This window comes from Urocitellus parryii, chromosome X (genome assembly GCF_045843805.1).
Source record: "Urocitellus parryii isolate mUroPar1 chromosome X, mUroPar1.hap1, whole genome shotgun sequence".
NCBI classification, from domain to species: domain Eukaryota; kingdom Metazoa; phylum Chordata; class Mammalia; order Rodentia; family Sciuridae; genus Urocitellus; species Urocitellus parryii.
In genome coordinates this window covers 75144614-75164641 of record NC_135547.1, presented here as the reverse complement: position 1 = coordinate 75164641, position 20028 = coordinate 75144614, and the positions used below count along the sequence as shown (strand labels likewise).

Sequence of the window (20028 nt, the reverse complement as noted above, 5' to 3'; positions counted from 1 at the left end):
AGAGACCATTTCACACATGATTACAACCCATTAGTGGAGGAATGCAGGGCTTCCTGTGTGACTCCACTGGGAGGGGACTTTTGGTAGCTTGTGCCTAGTTTCCCTCAGACTGTGCTCAGGGGCCATTGTCTTTGCTCATTTTTCTTTGTATCCTCTCACTGTAATACATCTTAACTGTGAATATGACTACTTGCTGAGTCTTAGGAGTCCACCCCCAGTGAATCACTGAACCTAGAGGAGGTCCTAGGTATTCCAAAGAATTTCTCTATCTATGTAAATAATTAACAATAACATGAGCCAGGCACGGGGATGAGAACCCGTAGTCCCAGCTACTTAAGAGACTAAGGCAGGACATTGCTTGAGCCCAGGAACTTGAGACTAGCTTGGACAATATACTGAGACTTCTCACAAAATAAACAAATAAACAAACTCTAATAACACCTACTTCATAAGATTGATAGAAGATTAAATAAGATAAAAAGGTAGTGACATTTTATAAACTATAAAGAGCTGTATAAATATATCATAAGTTTTGCAAACTTATATATTCAATAGCAACTGCAGTTCTACATGTATTTAGGCAGCAAATTCTAGAAATTGAAGTTTGGCAATTTTCCAAGAATGGAAAAACCCAATGACCAGATTCCCTCCTGTTCTCAAAACTAAAAGTGAAAGGCAACTGTCTGAATAAATGGTTGGCAGCTGAGAAGATAATTCCATCCCCTCTCCAGAAGTAACCACTGTTATTAGCTTGGTGTATATCTTCAAGAAATTCTTCTTAGACAGTTACATATGTGTATATTATATCTCTAAACCTTCACATATATAAAATAAATGCATTATATATATTTTATATAATATTATAGATTACATATTATACATCATGGTATGTATATGTCTTATATATGTAAATGTCTAGAATATAAAATTTAAAAAATATATAGTATGTACACATACATACGCATATGTGTATCTGTGCACATCAAATTCAAATATGTGTTAAGCATAAATAGAATTACACTTTAGGGGCTGTGGGTGTTACTCAGAGACAGAGTGCTTGCCTAGCATGTATAGGGCCCTGGGTTCAATCCCCAGTACTGTAAAAAAAAAAAAAAGTCACACTATACGTGTAACGTATATAACGTATATTATTCTGTAACTTGCATTTTTTACTTTATTATTTTGAGATTTATGTATACCCATACAGATTTGCTCTGCTTTTTTTCTGATGTGATGAAAGCATTCTTATATGTGTCTTTTGGGTACATGTGCTAGATTTTACTAGCATAGAGAGAAGTTGAATTATAGGGTAAGTGTACACATTTATAATTTTAACAGTTACTACTAACCTGTCACACAAAGTGGCTATTTTTATAAAATATTTTTCTTAGTTGTAGTTGGAAATTTATTTATTTATTTTTGTGGTGCTGAAGATCGAACCCAGTGCCTCACATGTGTGAGTTGAGCGTTCTACCGCTCAGCCACAGTGCCAGCCCACAAAGTAGCTATTTTGATTTCTACTCTTGCCATATCACACCCTTGTCAACATGTGATATTATAACACTTCAAAATTATTACCAATATGGTAGGTGAAAAGCAGCACCTTGTCCATATTTAGTGAGTAACTATCTCACCAACTCTGAATGGGGGATTATTGAAATATTTGAGTCTTGGTTTACAACAACTCATGGCAATAAACTTTAATGATTAGAACCGAATCCTCCCCCGATTTTTCTATAGCAATTCCTTGCTGTGATAAGAAAAATACTGTTTGGAAAGAAAACCTGTCTTTATATTTCTTAGAAAAAGAGAGGTGATGATTTATATGTGAGTAAAAGGTACTAGTTACCTAAGAGTGTGTATCTTCTTAGTTTTTAGATTTGGAAGCTTAAGCATATTTAATTTTAAGCAAAAAAGGGCCTAGATATTTACTATAGCTACTATATAGCTCATTATCAATACCTCCTTATCCAATTAGAAATACACTGTTGGAACTCATATCCCATGTTTCTAAGCAAGAGTATAAGAAGGAAGGAATAATTTCTCAGTTTTAATACTAATCTTTTGTTTACCCTGGAAATGCCAAAATACATTTGACCTAAAAAGGCTACACTGCATGTCTTGTTAACACAGATGCCTAAGCTACATATTTAACTTACTCCTTCTTATAATCCCACTAAAAAATGACCCCCCCCAAGCTGCTTAAATCAACAAGAATAAAAAGAGAAGAGGAAGGCAGTTGAGAGATACCAAAAAGACTTTAAGGAAAACAGCTGGGTAAGTAGTAACTGACTTCCAAAATGGAAAATGCTGAAATATAATTCTTAGAGAATAAATGCCAAGAAGCAACAAGCCAATTTGTATCACAGAACAAGAAAGAGGAGTAGAGGCTCCCTTTCCGGAGTACCTGAACCTCATAGGATAGATTCACAGACACCGGACAGAGCTAAAAGCAGACATGAAGTACTATACTGCTGATAGTGATTCAATACAAATAAGCATATGCCTGGAATAACTCCAACTCCTTATTTCCTCTGGGTTACCAGAATGGTGGCACACTACCATTCTGCCTACACAACTTCAAGCAGGAGAATGAAAGATTTCTTTATGGAAATTGACTAGCCCCAGAGAAATTCATGCATATAGAACTTCCTATTGGTTTTTAGTGCCCCACTCCTAAATCTGAATATACAACCAAAGATTACTAGAAATTGGAGGAAAGCTTCTTTTTTAAAAATTACTTTTTTAGTTGTAGATGGACACAATACCTTTATTCTATTTTTTAAAAAAATTTTATATGGTGCTGAGGATTTAATCCAGTGCCTCATATGTGCGAGGCAAGCGCTCTGCCACTGAGCCACAATCCCAGCCCTAGAAAAGTTTCTTAAACCTAAGTGAGACTAAAAGAAGCACATTTAAAGGAAATATGGAGAAACCAGGTAAGGCAGGGAGAAGAAAATCTTGATAAACTTTAATTGCTTTCCTTAGAAATGGGCAGTGCATTCATGAAAAAAGAATGAAAAACTATAAAACGAACAAATATATGATCAAAAAATCTTGGAAATTACTAGGCAAATAAAAGAACTTACCAGAAGGAGTAGAAAGAAATCTCCCAGAGAGGGAAATAACAAGACAAAGAAATGGAAAATAGAAGGGAGGAGGTAAGAAAAGCAGAAATAAAATCTAAGAGATCAAATACTAGATTAAGAGGAGTGTAAGAAAGAGAAAATGTAGAGAAATGATACAAGAAAACTTCCCAGAATAGAGAAACACATTTTTAGATTGAAAGGATCCATTAAGCACCAAGCACAATCAATGAGAACAGACTCATACATATCAAGGTACATCCTTGTGAAATTAAATAACACTAGAGGATAAAGAAAAGATCCAGAAAATTTCCAGAAGGAAAGAAATATAGGTCAAATACAAAGAATCAAGAATCATAATGGACTTCTCAACAGCAACAATGGAAATAGAAGACAAAGCAAGGCCTTAAAATCTAGCCAAATTAACAAGTGTAAGAATTAAAAAAATAACTATTCTAGACGTGCAAAATTTTAAAACCATTTCATTTCAGAAACCTATTGGGGTTTTATATTCTACCAAAATAAAGAGGTATCCTAAGATGGAGAAAGACATGGAATTTGTTTCAATAAAAATGAGGTGTGAAGAAAATACCCAGGATGATAGTCCAAGGTTGATGGCTAGGCAGTAGGCACAGGGAAAGTGAAAAGGACAGATAAAGACCTGATTATTATTAGCAAGGGTCATCATGAACCACCACTAGGAAAAAAGTTTACCCATTTGCCAAATAATATGATATCCACTACTAGTCTTTTTGTAATTCATACTATAACCCAGACCGTCTACTGAGATGAGCCTTTCTCAGAAATCAAGCAAAGTTATTAGAACCCAATTTCTCCATGAATAGGAACCACATCTACTAGAATATTATCAAATAATTTATTAAATTCCTGTGATGTAAGGTAAGGTATTAGAAAAAAATGGAATGAAATTATAGGTCCCATATCCTGAATATATCCCTTTTATAAACAAACAATACAATTCCAGCTGTATCATGTATATCCTGTTGTTTGTTAACCACCAAAAATGGTATGCTTGTTTTTCCCCCATTCAATTAAAGATGGCAGACATGAACAAACTCTGCTCTAAAAAATAGTTTACCTGGTACTGGAACTGAATGGGCTGTAATTGGCTGTCATTCTGAGTCATCTTCTTAGCTAGGGCCTCTTTCAGTGCAAGGGCTTTATTCAACTCAATCAGCTCCTTCGACATCTGAGCTTGACGTAGAGCATGTTGAGTGGTGAAAGCATCTGAAGACCTGCTAGTTTCTGGACTGGTTTCAACTTGCTGGAAAAGATAATAATCAGGATGATGTAGACAATGGTTTGTAAGAGAAACCAGAAATTGGAGTTCCTTAGGTACTATTTCATCAAGTCTCATAGCCCTTTCACTATTAGTATTATCTCTATTCCTTCACTGCTATGGTTTTTCATGTAAGATTTGCTTTAAATATCTGAAATAAATTAAGCTAGTCTATTTCCCTGCTCACTTAAATACCCTTTTATATATTTTAGCTTTTTAAAGGCCAGCTGTTTTCTTGCTCTTTCCTTTATTGATCTGGCCAGCATTCCCCACTTTTAATCTCATTCAAAGGGGTCCTTTAGAAGAGAGAAGGCACTGTGGGAATGGTGGAAATTGAGAAGAGGATTCATTTATTCTCACACAGCTGACTATTAGCACCCCATTTATTCCTTACCTTCATTGTTTCAGAATATGAAAACTACCAATATGTATATATTCATTTGAGGCATAAAAGCCTGTCTCAACCAAACCTTTGCCTGGCCTTTCATTTTTACTTTATTCTGGAACATATAATACATTTTATCTATCCTTGAGATCTGAATACTCAAAATATTTTCCTTGTTTCTTTTAGCCCCTAACCATTCCATCCTTTGAAAAGTATGCTGAAAAAAATTCTCTCCTATTCCTCCTCTAATGCTTTTTTGACTTTGCCATAATTTCCCAATATGTTCCTCTCCTCATTTTAATTTGCTGAACAGTTGAAACAGAATACTAGCATCCAACAAGAAATAAGTAAGCCACATTGCAAATTTGGAATGTGATATCACTGAGAAGACTTGCTACCCATTACCAGGTATATTATTAGAGATAGAGCCTATCTACATTAGGGATTTTATGAAATTGAGATTTACACTGAAGATTTCTGATTTTCCAGGGCATTCTAAGGCAAATGGTAGTAATCATGGATTCTCTTCTTCAGTCAAGTGATAAATTATAGGAAATGGCACAGTTAGAGCTCCTGGTTCCACACAAAGGGGCCAATTACTTACAGTTTCTGGTTCCACAGCAGTATCAATGGCTGCAGTCATGCAAGCAACAGTTTCATCCTACAGTGACAAATGTTTCGATTTAGAAAAAGATTCTGAAATGAAGTTCACTAGTGGATTTTATATTGGTTATTTAATTTTTTCAAGTACACACAGAGACCATTTAAGGTGCTGGACCCATTTTGGAGTCACAGAAATCCTAACAGCCACACGTTTCCATTTCCCACTTCTCAAGAGTTTTTCTTCTTCATAAAGAGCAATTGTGTAAGTTTTTGTAGGAAAAAAAATAAGGTCATGTGGCAACTGACATATTTATTGCACTTCTCCTGCTCTGCCAGAGATCACTGAGTGAGAATTAAACACACAGCCATTTCAGCCAAAATTTAACCCATTTAATAGACTCTCCCCTTTTTTTGTGTGTTTCTACCACTAAGTCTACCTCTATTAATGTACAAGTCTAGCTACTTCTCATGGGCATATCAACTTAAGACATGTAAAATAAGGGCAATGCATGAGACATGTGGACAGAATGGTTATTTTGATTTTTATTTTATAGTTACTCAAGATAGCAAGATCTTACTCTGTAAGAAAATATGTAATCTGCATGGGTACCCCAGAAAAATGTGTCCATGAAGTCAGACAAATGTAATATAGTTCTGTCACTCATATATGTAAAAACTAATCATATGCTAGGTAAGGTGATGCATGCCTGTAATTCCAGCAATTCAGAAGGATGAGGCAGGAAGACTGAAAGTTCAAGGCCAGCCTCAATAACTTAGTGAAGCCCTAAGCAACTTAGTGAGAACTTGTGTCAAAATAAAAAGGGCTTGGGATGTAGCTTAGTGGTAACACACCCCTGGGTTCAATACCCAGTACCAAAACAAACAAAAAACTGATCATATGAAGCTACTCTAGGTAGTTACTTGGATAGTTAGGAGGAGGTAAAGGGAAAACACTAGTTATCTCCTAGGAGAATGAAAAATTCTTTTGGGGGGCATTAGAAAAACAAATACCCAGTAGAGAAACCTAAAACCATTTATTAGGAGTAATTTGTTTATAAACTATCATATGAGCAAGCTGTTCTCACCACTGGAATTTAGGCCTTATTTGTAATATATGAATTACTGTTTGTTTAAGTGATTTTAGAAAGCTGTGCAAGGAAAGTATTATTGCCAGGAAGTCACATGATTAAGGAGGTCATAGGTGAAAGAGCTATTGGTTTAAGAGCAAAGAATTTAGGGTTAGCACATGAAGTCACTATACCAGCCCTGTGAAATATTACATAGTATTAAAACTTGAATCTCAGTCCCTTTCAGGCAAGGAATGAAGAGGCCCTAAATAAGTGCTGTTTTTAACACTTCCTTTATTCTGCTCTGAAATCCCCCAATGAGGCTTGAAGAGAATTCAGAAGAATTTTCAGTGTTTCACATTGTTTCTCATAATGATTTATCTTACCTGAAGTTCTCTAAGTATAGGGCACACAGAATCCTTCTTAAAAAAGCATCACATGGATTTGTTAGTTAATGGTTACCCCTTTCCTCCCTTGCATGTTTCAATTTTCAGTATAAGGACTAGTTAGTTATAAGCCTATTCTAGATTAGGAAAACTTATAATTGTGGCTTTTGGAAACTTTTTCTAGTACCTTCTAGAGGGTTAGGATTAAAGTAGATGGATTAATATTTAAAGACGATGTGTTGCTACAGTGGGTATACCTTTGGCTTTTGGCCCACTGAAATTTCACAGTGTTAAGGTTTCAGCCCAGGGCTAGGACTGGGGGTGTAGCTCATTAGCAGAGCACTTGCCTAGCATGTACAAAATCCTGAGTTCAAACACATATATCTACACACACACACACAAAAAAAAAAAAAACACCCCTTAGGGCTATGGTAACATGTTTTGCATGAACATGGAAAGATTCTACTTTTACAATCCTAAAAGTAAATATATAACAATCAGATTTATTTCAATCTAAGGGCTCTTTTCTCTCCCACTCTCCTCATTGTAAGGTTTCAACTTAAAAAATCTCTTGTAAATAAAAGGTATAATTTGCTAAAGGAGATGATCAGGGGATTGAGGTTAGGGTACATCTCGCTACATTAATCACCAAAACTTTCAAAAATGAAGCTCATGCTTGTAGGCTGTGTGTAATACCATTGCTGCGCATGCAAAATGCTATTTATGGAACCGGTCTTGGAGGAGGGGGTATAAACAAAATATAAAAAAAAATTTGATTCTTTAGGAACTGAAAGGATTGTATGAATTTCTTACAGGTAACTGCAACAAGGAGGTTTGCTTGAATTATATCTTAAGGAAAGAAATGGTACAGTTTTGTGCTTCAAGCCCCAGGAGGAATATGCAGGAACAATGGCTGCCTTCATAACTTGAAAAGGGGGTGTTCACCCACCACTTAAAATAAAAATAGTTTTAATCCAGAATGAAGGGCACAAGCACTTACATTTGAAACATTTTGCTTTCACTGTAGTGAGTCTTAATAAAAGCCACAGGATACACTGTTGTGTATTTCCAAAAAAAAAAAAATATGTAGCTGGGAGGGTCTCTCAACAATAGACTTGGAGAACTCTTATTCAAGAGTCCAGCAGGAGCCTAGGATAAAAGGGTTTACTCTGCCTAACTGTGACAGGGGATAGAAGCCAGGAACTTTATCAGCTTGTGGCAATCTTTAGCACCCTCCTACTGCATGTGCCAAGTGCATTTTAGTGGCAGACAGCAATTCTATAAAGTTCCTCTGAGCCAGCCACCACTAACAACTTCCCCTACAGACACACCAGGCACCAGTTATATTGCCAGATCCTCAGTGAGGATGCTTTGTCTTCTTTTATTAATTTGATTCCACAGGTTTCCTTCATCTTTTCCATGCAATTCATAGCCTTGGAAATGAGGTAGAATGAAATCCTGAGATTGGCATGGTGGCCATGAACAATAATAATACCCTGGGTCATTATTTTCTGAGCTTCTAAATTTAGACTACAGTAGGCTTCTATACCCCAGATTATCTGAATTCTAAGGTAGCTCATACAAGGTTTTCATATATCAGAAGTTTCTGCAATACTTAGGAAGAATTATATGTTTGGGGGTATAGCTCAGAAGTAGAACACTTGCCTAGCATGTACAAGGCCCTGAGTTTAATCCAAGCACTGCAAAATAAAAAGGAATTGCAGTTGGTGACATTTATCTTTATGATAGCCATTTTCTAGCATGCAATCTATCCTTCAGTTACATTGAAGTTGTTAACATTTTCTAAACTTTCACACTTCTTTGCTTTTGCATATACCTTTTCCTCTGTATAGATTATCCTTTCTTCTTTGATTGCGTGGCAAGCTCCTATTCATTTTTTGGAACCATTTCTTCTGTGATATCTTTCTGAATTTTCTAGACTAAGTTAATCACTCCTTCCTTGGTGCTCTCACTACATTTTGCTCATACTGCTAATGTAAAGGGATTAAAACAGATAGGAGAGAGGGTTCCCAGTTTTCCTTGTCTTCAACCATCACCACCTCACCCCTTTTTTCTGTAATTGTTCCCATCTGTAAACTTCAACCAACTTACAAACTACAAGGCTTGCAAAAACAACTCTTAAAAATAACATGATAGCTATCAGAATGGGATTGCACCAATATGTTCTGGAGGAAGAATGAAAACTGGAACAACCTCTAACCAAAAGTTTCACAGCAATTAACAACAAAAACTGCTACCTGAGCCAAACCACAAGAACACACCCCTCCTTTCTTCTTTTCACCCTATAAAACTCTAATTTGCCTTAACATGGAAAGTTATTTGGAATCCAGGTGCTCCCTGAGTTTATCAGCTGAATAATGCCTTTAACTCCAATTTGAGTCACTTAAAATTATTTCCTTTTGACAGTAAACATCATTTAGCAAGGTTACATAGCTAGTAAGTGGCAGAATTGGCTTCAAACCAGAGTGTTTCTGGCTCGGGAGTCCAAGTACTCAATTACCCTTCTCTGTTTGTTGGATAAATGAACTGTCATTTTGGACTGATCGTGACAGTTTTACACAGCACTACTTATTCTAAAACACTGCCAAATAGTTTTGGGGGAGTTTAATTTTAAGTTTTCAATTTCTTAGAATTTGTCAACATAATCTTTTCCCTTGACCATATTATATGATATTTAAAAAAAAATATTTGCCATTTGGGAGTGTGTGTGCTGGAAATTGTACCTAGGGGTACAATTTTATTTTTACTTTGAGGCAGGGTCTCACTAAGTTGCTGAGGCTGGCCTTGAACTTGTGATCCTCCTGCCTCAGCCTCCCAAGTTGCTGGAATTATAGGAGTGCATCACCATTCCTTGCTTCATTTATTCTTTAAGTCTATGTGTGGGTGATTTTGTGATACTCCATTGACAATTCTGAGACAATGCTGTGCAAGACTAGGATTGAAAGACAACTATTCAGTAAAATACAAACCTATTCCCAAGAAGACCCAGGAGTTACTAACAAGCATTTACATATACTTGAGAATAACAAATAGGAGAAGGTAGATGGAATAAATCTAATCATAACCTGTAAACATAGTGTAATATGGTATGATTTTAATTTAAAAATAAATATACCAATCTGGGTGTAGTGGTGTATTCCCATCATCACAGTGACTTGGAAGGCTGAGACAGGAGGATCTCAAATTAGAGGTCAGCCTCAGCAACTTAGTAAGGCCCTAAGCAACTTAGTGTGACCCTACCTCCAAATAAAAAATAAAAATAAAAAGGACTGGGAATGTAGCTCAGTGGTAAAGTACCCCTGGGTTCAATCCTAAGTACAAAAAAAAAAAATTAAGGTGGTGGGATTATAAAAAATTTTCTTTTGGAGAAAACAAGAAATAATTACCCCCCACACAACTATTATAGCAGCTCTAAAATTGAATAAAAAGGGAATTTATGGCAGAATGATCATTTAAATTTATTATTGGTTATAAGAGAGAGCTATGACTGCTACTCTTGCTACCTAGGCAATTTTTCACACTATTTTGTTGCTTGTAGAATTTGATTAGATTATGAAAATATTAATGTGCCATTACTAAGTGACCTATGAGTGTTATACTTTAACCAACTCAACGTTCAGATCATATTACATGATCTATGATCTCTGTCCTCCAGCTGCTCATAATCTAGTTGTTTCAGCAAAAGGCCAGATAATTAGAAATACTCATATGCCTCAAGAGAAACAAAAGAGGGCTGGGGATGTGGCTCAAGCGGTAGCGCGCCCATCTAGCATGCGTGCGGCCCGGGTTCGATCCTCAGCACCACATACCAACAAAGATGTTGTGTAAGCTGAGAACTAAAAAATAAATATTAAAAAATTCTCTCTCTCTCTCTCTCTCTCTCTCTCTCTCTCTCTCTCTCTCTCCTCTCTCACTCTCTCTTTAAAAAAAAAAAAGAGAAACAAAAGAAAGTGATATGCTTATTTACTGTTACTTGGCTTACCGATAGCTGGGTAATCACTTGTTGGAGATTACGAATTATCTCTACATTTTCTTTTAATTCCTGGTCTTCCAAAGTCTCCACTAGCTTTTGAAGATCCAGTTTGCAGCTGAAAATTTAAGCAAAAGAACCCAAGGGTTAATTATACTCTGAAGGCCAGAAGATTCATGATTAGACAGGAAGTTGGGATAGGCCACTAACTAATATCTGGTAGGAAACTTACGCTGCATGTTGCCTGAGCTCCTCTAGCTTGGCGTTCATTTTTTCATTCGCTTGCTCTGTCTGCAACAAAGACCCAAGAGATGATCAGTGGCAGTGCCTGACAGCTTCATCTAATTATGCTCTTTCTCCTATTCCTGTGGATGAAAACCTAGGTAGAAAGGCTGTCTCCTTTCTGTCTAGAGGATTTAGTGGCCTTTGGTTATTTATTGAGAAGTGTGTTTTTTAACGGAGTCATGGGAAATTAGCCCTAAAGTCAAAATAAGCTACTAAAAATACCATTCAAGCAGCTGGGTTTTATGCTTGCCATGAGGCTCAGACTATGGGGTGGAGTGTGAAGCCTTAATTCCATAGAGAACTTTGCAACTGGAGGAAAAAGCAACGCTTCCTGGCATCTTAATCCCTGCTGTTTGTAAAAAAAAAAAAAAAATCACTTTAAACTGCCTCCTACACTGCACCTCCTCAGCACCAGGGCATTTAAAACATAAAAGGGCCTCACACTAAATCTGAGCTTGTATTTTTTAAAAGTTACACTACCTGATATGGTACGTTAGTTTTAGCAGAGAAAGCAAGAGAAAGGGTAAGGCACAAGAATGCTGTTAGTGAAAAAAGAAAGAGCAGAAGGCAGCTATGTTTGGGGTAGGATGATTGATGTTTTCAGTTTTATTTCAATCACAGAATCTGTCACATGCTAGAAGCTGCAACAGATTTGAGAAGGATAGTTTATATAGGACAAAAATGTTGTGCTTGTTGTGAATATTAAACAATAAGCCCACCAGGCAGCCATTGTAACAACCTTATAAAGGTCAGATGGTTATGTGGCTAGAATAATAAGTTCTGTCTGTTTCGTCAGCCACACTCACACACATGTAAAACACGGCTTCTAGAGTTTCTGCAAAAGCATAAAATATGGCACTGGAGAAATAATATTATATATTAAAAAATCTCTTAGATTCCACTTTCACCTTTCTGTTAGTAATGGACAGTACAACTAGACATAGGATTTAGCCTCTTTTAAAGAAAACTTTAGGTAGCTTACTTTTCCTTGACTAGTGAACACAATGGATGCATGAAGGCATATGGGCCAGATTCGATTACATTTTGATGGAAATTCAATTTCACTTCTGACAATAGTTGTGCAATCAAAGTTTTACTTGAACTAGTAGAAAAATGTTAGTGACACAGCCAACATACACTGATCTAGAAGGTTACCATCACTGGTAGTAGGATCACAATTGGTGTAATCATTCACATAGTGATCGACTACTATATTTTACCATGACAGCTATTTAGGATGAAATTTGAAATGTGACAATATTAGGGGAACAGAAATAGAGAAGAATGAAAGTCTTGGTACATGTTGAATATCCCTTATCCAAAATACTTGGGACCAGGAGTATTTCAGATTTCAATTTTTTTGTTGGATTTGGATTTGGGAATATTTGCATACATGATAAGATATCTTGGGAATGGGAACCAAGGTTAAACAAAATTCATTTATCTTTCATATACATCTTATACACATGGCCTGGAGGTAATTTCATACAATATTAGTACACATATATTCTGACTGTGACTAGTCACATGAGGTCAGCTGTGGAATTTTCCACTGTGGTGTCATGCCAATGCTCAAAGAGTTTTGGATTTGGGAGCATTTTGGATTTCAAATTGTCAGATTAGGTATGCTCAACCTGTATTATGAATAAAGATTAGGCAAAATTTAAGGTAACTAAGGGACATAGTTCTTTCTGGTATTTTCAAAATGGGATTCATGTAGATTCTTTGTGGTGGATATATAAGTATTTACTGTTCAAGTCTAACTATTCTATATGTTTAATTAAAAGCTCATGGCACAGGGGATCCTGGCAGAATATGGGAATATACATACATTTCCTCCCACATAACTTTTCTCTCATAATGAGAAGCATGTTAAATATTTTTAGAAACAGTGAATGTCCAGAGTACTGTTATTTTAGTCTTTGGGGCTCACCAAAATGATCCTCTCCAACATTTGGGCTGTCTGACCAGCTGCCTCACTCAAACCACGACTTAATTTTTCATTCTCATCAGACAGGGACTGATTCTTCTCCATCAGGGATTGTAGATTCTCTGATGGTTCCACACTAAAACAAAGAAAGTAACATTGTAAACAATAACTGAATGATAGCACCACTATCTAAGGTGGATAAAAATATAACTCACAGCCTTTTGGCTGGGGGTTAGGTTAAAATCACCTTTAAAAAGTCTAAGAAAAGTGTATCCAAACACTATTCTATCCTTCCAGTCAGGTAGTATAAGAAACATACCCCCTGAAGTACTTTAATGATTTGGAGAAAGGTAATAATTCAGAGCCAGATATGGTTATAACCTTTACCTTGGTTCTTGATTTGGGATCTTTCCACTTGTATTGTGTACTGAAGTGAAAGCTAATTGTAGCTAACATGTTTTCTCCCTCCTCTTCCCAACCTTAATCTCTCACTAAGGATGAAAGAAGGTAGGGGCTGGGGATGTAGCTCAGTGGTGGAGCACTTGCCTAGCATGCAGGAAACCCTGGGTTCCATCCACAGCAAGGGTGGTGGTGGTGGTGGTGGGGATTAAGGAAGTAGGGAAGGAAGAAGGTATAGAGGAGATAGAAGTGACATTGCTCAGGGGTCAAAATTTAATCTGACCATCATAAGTTGATTATTTACTTACTGTAAAATTTAGAAGAGTAGAATTTATGGAGTCAGAAATATAAAATGATTACTACTGGCCACTAGAACCACATTTCACAATTCTTTATAAGTGTTCTCTTCTAAATGCTTGCTTTCCTTGAAATTGAGTGTCCTGTTTATTTGCTTATCAATTTCAACTTGCTTAGAGTGAGTGGTGGGAATAATGGTATCCATTTCAAATATGAGCAGAAGGAACAGAAATAGCTTATAGGAATATATACATTCATTTAAGAACTTTTAGAACTTATTTTCTATCAGTTCTAGACTAATGAAGTAGACCAAAAAGAAGCATGGTCTTTTTAAAAAATCCATTTGAATGAAGTATTCAAAAGACTGGAAAACTGAACTGGTAAAAAGAAGATCAGAAGAAATATGATGATTTGATCTGAAGACTAAAGGAGAAAATGAATAGTTGTCAAGGCTATGATAAAAAGAAAAAGGGACAGGGAGCAGCTGTTCTCAATCTCAATAAAGGACAGAAAAAGATTTCAGGAATAGAGTAGATGCCCTCTCACCCAACTCAAGACCTCCATTAATTCTTATAGAAGATCTCAGCCTGCCATGTATCAAAAAGTTAACAGCAAGGCTACCCAATAAGGTCTCATATCACACTGTTAAGAATTCACAAACACTCTTATGAAGGAATGTTCAATTAAATTGTGTATTATAAAAATAAATTATTAGTAAATTTAATGTTGTTTTAGATTGTCATTTCCTTATTCTTATTAAACTGAAAACTTTCATGACATTCATGTAAGTTGATGAGCTTCAAAGTAATGATACTTTTTCTTTCTTTCTTTTTTTTTTTTTTTTAGTATTGGAAATTGAACTCAGGGGCACTCAACCAGTGAGTCACATCCCCAGCCTTATTTTGTATTTTATTTAGAGACAGGGTCTCACTGAGTTGCTTGGTGCCTTGCTTTTGCTGAGCTGACTTTGAACTTGCAATCCTCCTGCTCAGCCTCCTGAGCTGCTGAGATTACAGGTGTGTGCCACTGCGCCCAGCTTCAAAGTAATGATACTTTTAACTCAATAGGTTTTCCCCCTAAAACATTTCTCTAAATGGGGAAATCATATTTAAGTCAACTATTGAATTTTTTAAAAAAATTTTTAGTTCCTTTGAACATACCAGGTGACTCAGGCTTATTCTCAAGTTTTAAATTTTTCAACAAGGTGATTTTGTTTATAATTTCTTGTTGATCTTTCTGTGGAGAAAGTGAAATTTAAAATCTTCTGTGATTCTGCTGAGGTCATTAATCAGATTTTATTTATTAATTCAGTCACTAATCACATTTTATTTATTTATTAATTTGTTGATGAACATTGGGATGATACTGCTTTTTTTTACTATTGTGAATAATAGTGCTGCTACGAACATGGTTGTGAAAATATTTCTTTGAGATCTTGCTTTCAATATATTTTAAAGAGAGAGAGAGAGAGAGAATGAATTTTTTTAATTATTTATTTTTTAGTTTTCTGTGGACACAACATCTTTATTTTATTTTTTATGTGGTGCTTACGATCGAACCCAGTGCCCCGCGTATGCCAGGGGAGCGCGCTACCGCTTGAGCTACATCCCCAGCCCCTTTCAATACTTTTGAATATATAGAAGTAGGATTGCTTGGTCATATGATAGGTCTATTTTTAATTTTTTGGAAATTTCTATCCTGTTTTCCATAGTGGAGATGTCATTTTACAATCCCACAACAGCATACAAGGGTACAAACTTTTCCATGTTCTAGCATCCTTGCCAACATTGATCATTTTCTATTAAAACACACACACACACACACACACACACACGATTTATTTATTCAGGATTTTAATTTCCATTTTCTTTTCTAAGTGTATCTTTTTGTATAACTCTAAACACTTAGATCCATTTTAATAATTTTCATACCCAAAATATAAATAACTAAAACTAATTAAGATATAGGGCCAAAAATAAAGATGTAGGGCCAACCCAAAATGGAATATAAATATTAACTATGGAAAATTGCACCCTGCTAGGGGCTGGGATTGTGGCTCAGTGGTAGAGCACTTGCCTAGCATGTGTGAGGCTCTGGGTTTGATCCTCAGCACCACTAAATAAATAAATGAATGAATAAATAAATAAATAAAATGAAATAAAGATATTGTGGGGAAAAAAGAAAAAGAAAATAGTACCCTGCTAAATGAAAAAAAAAAGTGCATAAATGTTGACTTCTAGTTCATAAAAGTGTATCTCACAAGGATATGGGCTAGCATTGTGAAACACCATTATATGTACACTAGAATTGAACATAAATAAATTGCAGATAATAAGACTGTATTTCTCATTGTTAGAGAATTTATAAATGAGGAGAAGACCAAAATGAATCCTGTAGTGTTGGAAAGGAACCAGAACTATATTATCATTGTTTTTAATACATATACAGATCGATAGATATCTGTATAGATATCTGTATAGATACAAAAATATAGATGAGTATATATGTGTGGGTTATTACATGTGCAGATATTTCTGAGTTCTACCTGCTAAGAAGGCCTAGAAGTGAAGACACCCCAGTAATAATGAACACAACCAGTGCTACCACCCATATCTTAGTTTCTAAGTTTCTTAGTTTCTAATCACCATTTTCCAATAAAAGAAACCAGGCTTCTTGGAAATTCAGAAGATTCCAGAACTGGGGTAAGAAAAATGCAGTTTGGAACATCTTGTGGAAATGTTCAAAAAATTGAGGACTTGCAAAAGAACACAAAAAGCTAACTGAAGTTGCTCTGAATGAATAAAGCAGGAATGATTTGAATAAAACAAATGCTAGTATTGGAGGTTAACCTATAGAACAAAATAAATATTCATGTATCTGTGGATATAACTAAGTAGACAAAAAATACATTGGGGAGAAGAGACAGCTCTTCCTAGAGTAGCATTCAAGTTCATAAATTTCTGAGACTAAAACCCATACTTTTTCTATTACACCAGGCTGCTTCAAAGATAACTAGCTAAGCCCAAAGTAGTCAGCAGGGTTGGTAAATTCCCTTCAGTGACACCAAATGAAAGCTACTAGAAACTTTAAAAGGATAACAGAGAAAAACAACTATCAGGAGAAAGAGCCTCTGCTATAACTCACATTTAAAATTAATCTATACCTAGAGTTCAACCCTAAACATCTCAATCAATCAATCAAACAACCAATCAGGTAATCTTAGGAAACTTACTTTATAGATCTAGGCAGGGTGCCCCCATGGGCTTGTAGCAACAAGACCTGTAGTTGTTGTACCTGAGAGAAGCAAAGAAAAATAATCAATCACCAATTCAAAACTACTAATTCCTTGGCAATGATATTACTACAAATAGCCAGACATGGTGGAACATGCCTGTAATCCCAGCAGCTCAGGAGGCAGAGGTAGGAGAATTGTGAGTTCAAAGCCAGACTCAGCAAAATTGAAGCACTAAGCAACTCAGTGAGACCCTGTCTTTAAATAAAATAAAAAATAGGGCTGGGGATGTGGCTTGGTGGTCGAGTGTCCCTAAGTTCAATCCCTGGTACAAAAAAAGAAAAAAAAAAAGAAAAGAAAAGAAATTACTATAATTAGCATTTATATAATGCCAATGAAATCTAAGGTAGAGCTTAGGTATTTATTCCAATCAGATTTTTGCCCACATTAGTTCATTAAAGTAACTTGCTAAGGTCACCAATGACCTGAATGTCATTAGAGCCAATGGAACATTTTTCAGCCTTCATTTTACTCAATTGACTGTTTGGTAGCATTTGGCTTACCAGAATCATACTTTCCTGATTTCCACATAGTAGCCAGACCATCTTTTAAAAATGCAAATTACCCATGTTACCCACCCAGCTTAAAATCATTTTTGCACATGGTCCAAGAGTTCTTGGTCATGTTTCTGCTTTCCCTTTAGGTTCATACTAGAATACTTTCCTTGCTTTCTATGTGGCCAGTCACACTAGTATCCTTTCAGTTTCCCAAATGCACTATACTTCATCCTAACTCAGACCCTTTCAGTACTTGCTATGTGCCAGGTGTTGTTCAAAGTACTTTACATAGATTACTCACTTAACCCTCACAAATACCCTATAAAGTAGGTATTGTTATTATTTCCAGTGCAGACAGGGAATCTGAGGGACAGACAACTTGCCTAAAGTATATAGCTAGTAAGCTATAAAGCCAGGATTTGAACCTGGGCTGTCTGGTGGGCAATATTCATGCTCTTTGCCATACTTTGCTCATACTGGTTTTTCTCCTTCCATCTCTCTTCCTTCTTCTCTGCATATATAATCCCTCTGATCTCAGCTCAAATGTTGCTACCTTAGGGAAGGCTCCCCAGACTGAATATTTAACAGAAGGCCCCATTCAACACTCACATAGCATAGAATCCCAGTTTATAATCACAAAATAGTATATGATTATGTGTTTAGTGTTTGTCTCTCATGTTAAGCAATAAGAAGGTAGAAACTGTTGATTTGCTCAATAATGTATCCCAGAATAGTGCCCAGCACATAATATTGTTCCATAAATACTTATTGTTAAAATGAATGAGCAAATAAGTGAAAAAAAGGAAGAAGGGCCTTCTGGGCAATGGAATAAACATAAAAGAAAATAGGGGGACAGAGTGGTATTGTATAATTCAGATGATACTGTGGACAGATAAATTAATTATATTCTCTATTGTGACCCCTAGGGAGGAAGGAGATAAAGGAGAAGGAAAGGGAAGAAAAGAGATTGATTAAATAGTAATCACTAAGGGGGGAGGCCAGAGAGGGAGTGAATATTGGGCTAGCAAATGCTTGATTTCAAGTGAAAGCAGTACTATAATCTGGAAAGTGAGAAAATGTCACCCCATTATACCTGCATCAATCTAACTCCTGCCTTCTTGTCTTCTCTAACAGGGCTACTGACCTGTTGTACAACCAGTCATATACCACAAATTCATCTCATAGTTAACTCTCCCATTTCTGCTGAGAGTGACTTTAAGCCCTATTCTTTTTGTTTTAAAATTTTTTCAGTTGTAAATGGACACAATACCTTTATTTTATTTACTTATTTTTATGTGGTGCTGAGGATTGAACCCAGTGCCTCACACATGCCAGGCAAGTGCTTTACCACTGACCCATAACCCCAGCCCTCAAGCCCCCTATTCTTATTTGACTGCCCAGTCTTAGAAGATGACCTTATCTGTTCTCTGTTCTCAGTTTCTCCTATCTAGTTCTTTTACTTTTTTTTTTTTTCAGTACTGAAGATTTAACATCCAGGGATTGTACATGCTAGGCAAGTGCTCTACCACTGAGTTACACCAACAGGCCCTCCCACTTTCAAAAAAGTTTGAGACAGGGTCTCACTATGTAGACCACGCTGGCCTCGAACTTGCAATCCTCTTGCCTCCCAAATTGCTGGGATTAAAGGCATAAGCCACTGCACCCAGTTCTTTCTTTTACTTGTGCAATTTTCTCCCATAGTTTAAAAACAGACCTATATTCCTTGACCCTTGATTTCTAGCTAATGCCTTTTCTTACCATGTCTCTTTGAAATAAGAACCATCAGCTTCCTCCAGTTCTTTTTAATATTTTTTTTTAGTTGTTGATGGACCTTTATTTTATTTGTTTATATGCAGTACTGAGAATTAAACCCAGAGCCTCACACATGCTAGGCAAGCGTACTACCACTGAGCCACAATCCCAGCCCTTTCCTCCACTTCTTACCTACCATTCTGTACACTTATCCTGAATCAACCTACTCTTATTCCCCTGACCTTCCTCTAATAAAGGTCACCAATAGCTTCCTTATTGACAAGAATTAATAGACATTTAAAAATCCTTATCTTACACTTTATAAGTTTATACTTCTCATAATCCTCCTTGAAATGCTTGTCCCTTGGCTGTCATGACCCCACTGGTTTTCTTCCTGTCTACTGCCTTTTTAATCTCTCTTGTTGTCTTCCCTTCTTCCTGTATTGTCTTCTTCCTGTATTTCTTAAGTGCTAATGTTCCCAAGATTTCTGGTTTGGGCCTTCTCTTCTTCATTTGCTCATTCAGCAATTATTTAGTGAGTGACTTTAATATGTCAAGTACTCTTTGATTTTATCCTCTCCATTACTTCATACCATCTAATGCGATTGACTCTTGAACCTGTTTCTTCAGCTAAGACATCTCTACATCAAACCCATACAGCCAGCTGTATTTGAACATTTCTACTTACAAGTCCTATTGCCATTCAACTTCAAAATTAACCAAACTGAACTCATCATTTCCAGTCTTCCTACCTGACC

The 20028-nt window shown here is 36.1% G+C and overlaps 1 protein-coding gene across 1 annotated transcript in view; it reads right to left on the bottom strand.

The window, feature by feature from the left end:
• Window positions 1-20028, bottom strand: part of Kif4a (kinesin family member 4A) — a 143121-nt gene that overhangs the window by 72823 nt on the left and 50270 nt on the right. The window contains exons 10-15 of the mRNA XM_026399977.2: window positions 16962-17023; window positions 13037-13169; window positions 11051-11109; window positions 10831-10936; window positions 5376-5432; window positions 4186-4371 (exon numbers count right to left, since the gene is read on the bottom strand). Of these exons, the coding sequence (XP_026255762.2) occupies window positions 4186-4371; window positions 5376-5432; window positions 10831-10936; window positions 11051-11109; window positions 13037-13169; window positions 16962-17023 (603 nt within the window). The remainder of the gene's footprint in view (window positions 1-4185; window positions 4372-5375; window positions 5433-10830; window positions 10937-11050; window positions 11110-13036; window positions 13170-16961; window positions 17024-20028) is intronic.